Here is a 2500-nt window from a genome sequence, read left to right on the forward strand (position 1 = left end):
CATTTCGATAAACAAATTGAAGTATTCTATTCGCATTGAATAGATGTCTGTGAAATAAACTGTGAGTGTACAAACAAATCGGCGCCAAACAATGAAAAGAAAAGTTATGAATGGGATGTGCACAAGGACCGTAAGGCCAGTCATTTTAATCCCTACTACCACTAATAAAACTACTACCACTTATACTACTACTACTACTACTACTACTACTACTACTGCTGCTGCTGCTGCTGCTGCTGCTGCTATCAGTACCACCACTACCACAACCACCACCGCGACCCTCCATCACCACTTCATGTACACAAACGTGTCTCTTCTTCCAGGTGAAGAAGTACTGCCGCCATGGGAACAGCTTTGATCGAGTACTGTCTGGACGGCAACGAGGACGCTGTGATGATCTCTGTGGACTACACGAGGCACTACGTCAACCAGGCTGACGACACGGGCAGGACGCCCCTGCACGCCGCCGCCTCTCGCGGCTACGCGGCCATCGTGCAGTTCCTCCTTGAGCGGAACGCCGAAATCGACGCCCGGACTGGGCAGGGTGACACGCCCCTGGCCGAAGCCTGCAAGTGCAACCAGGTGGAAGTCGCCGCGATCCTCCTGGACTGCGGGGCGGATGTGAACGTCACGGACTCCGTGGGTCGGACTCCCTTGGTGTGGGCCATCCTGAACGGGCATGAGAAGGTTGTCAGCGCCCTTCTCCAAAATCCCTGGACAGACGCCAATAAGCGCACGGGGTCTGGGAGAAATCCTCTCCACTGGGCGGTCAAGTCGGGCTACGCGCACATCGTCAAACAGCTTCTGAAGGAGGTTACTTGCATCCACTTGAACGACGCCGATGACGAAGGCAACACGCCGCTGCACGTGGCGGTGCTGAAGGGTTACCACGGCGTCATCGTGGAGCTCCTCCTACACGACGCCGACGTGAACCGCTGGAACAGCACGGGGGACACACCTCTGCACCTGGCCTGCACGGAGGGCTGTGAGCCAATCGTCAAGATGCTCCTCAAACGCGGTGCCAAAGTGAACGAGCGGAGGGCCAACGGAAGCACGGCCCTGATCGAAGCCTGCAAGGGCGGTCACTCCGGTATCGTCAGGGCGCTTCTGGCCAACGGGGCCCGGGTGGACGACCTGGACCGGGCTGGGCGTGGACCTCTGGACTGGGCCGTTCTGAAGGGGCGCCGAGAAGTCATCACCGCAGTCCTCCAGTGTCCGAGAACTGATGTCAACATCCATACAGGCTTCGGGAAAACGCCGCTCCACTGGGCGATGGAGTCAGAACACACCGATGTCATCCATCTCCTTCTTCATGCGGCTTCAGACAGAATCAAGGTGAATGCTGTCGACTGCAACGGTGATACTCCGCTCCACATCGCCCTTCGTAACAGCCATGATGACGCCATTATCGCCTTGCTTGATTTCGGAGCTGATGTCAACGTGGTCAATAATGCAGGCGACACACCATTCCACGTGGCGTGTGAGAACTGCTGTGAAACAATCATCAGAGAACTTGTCGCTAGGAATCCAGATATCAATCTGAAAAATGCAAACGAGTTGACTGCACTGCATCAGGCTGTTCAGTGCAGAAGTGAACGCAGCGTGAAGCTGCTCCTCAAACACCGGGACATTGATGTCAACGCTGTGGACAGAAACGGGCGCACAGCTTTGTTCATGGCGTGTGACCAAGGCTTTGAGGACCTGGCCATTGTGCTCAAACAGCACGGGGCCGGGGTGAACATCCGTGACGTGAAGGGTGATACTCCCCTCCACAGGGCTTGTGCACGTGGCTGGGTCTCCGTCGTGACGCAGCTGCTCCTTCACAAGGGCCTGGACATCAACGCCAAAGACAAGTGTGGGAGAACTGCTCTCTGCATGGCGTGTCAGTGTTCTCAGAACACTATTGCCAGAGCTCTCATTTGGCACAGTGCTGACGTCAACGTAGCCGACGACAAGGACAGGACCCCTTTGTTCTTGGCCTGCCAGAACAACATGGTGGATGTTGTTAATCAGCTCCTGAGAACGCCTGGTTGCCAAATCGACAGTGTATCCGACCACGGGTGCACCCCTCTGCACATCGCCTGTATGTACAATCACCAGGAGGTGGTCAGACTGCTCATCAGTCACCACGCCGACGCGGACTTGGTCAACCCCAGGAACAAGGTGACGGCCCTGCACGTGGCCATGTGGGCGGCCAGTCCCGACGTGAGCCTCATGCTGGTGAAGGCCATGAAGAACGTGGACACCACAGACCCCAACGGCTGCACGCCCCTCAATAGGGCCTGTCAAAGCGGCAAAGCTGACGTCGTGAAAGAACTGCTGAAGCGTGGTGCCGACGTCAACCTGGCAGACCGCGAAGGCAAGAGCCCTCTGCACTGGGCGGTGGAAAAGTCCTTTGAGAACATCGTCGTCATGCTCCTGGATGATGGAAAGGCCAGCGTTGATGCCACTGACGTGGACGGGCGCACGGCGCTGCACCTGGCCTGCGAGGCAGGGTGGT

At 56.8% G+C, this 2500-nt stretch overlaps 1 protein-coding gene across 1 annotated transcript in view; it reads left to right on the forward strand.

The window, feature by feature from the left end:
• Window positions 1–342: 342 nt before the first annotated feature.
• The window catches only part of LOC143292189 (uncharacterized), a 12090-nt gene continuing 9932 nt past the window's right edge, over window positions 343–2500 (forward strand). Inside the window, exon 1 of the mRNA XM_076602372.1 lies at window positions 343–2500. This exon is cut by the window's right edge and continues 127 nt beyond it. Within this exon, the coding sequence (XP_076458487.1) occupies window positions 343–2500 (2158 nt within the window).

This window comes from Babylonia areolata, chromosome 18, assembly GCF_041734735.1.
Source record: "Babylonia areolata isolate BAREFJ2019XMU chromosome 18, ASM4173473v1, whole genome shotgun sequence".
NCBI classification, from domain to species: domain Eukaryota; kingdom Metazoa; phylum Mollusca; class Gastropoda; order Neogastropoda; family Buccinidae; genus Babylonia; species Babylonia areolata.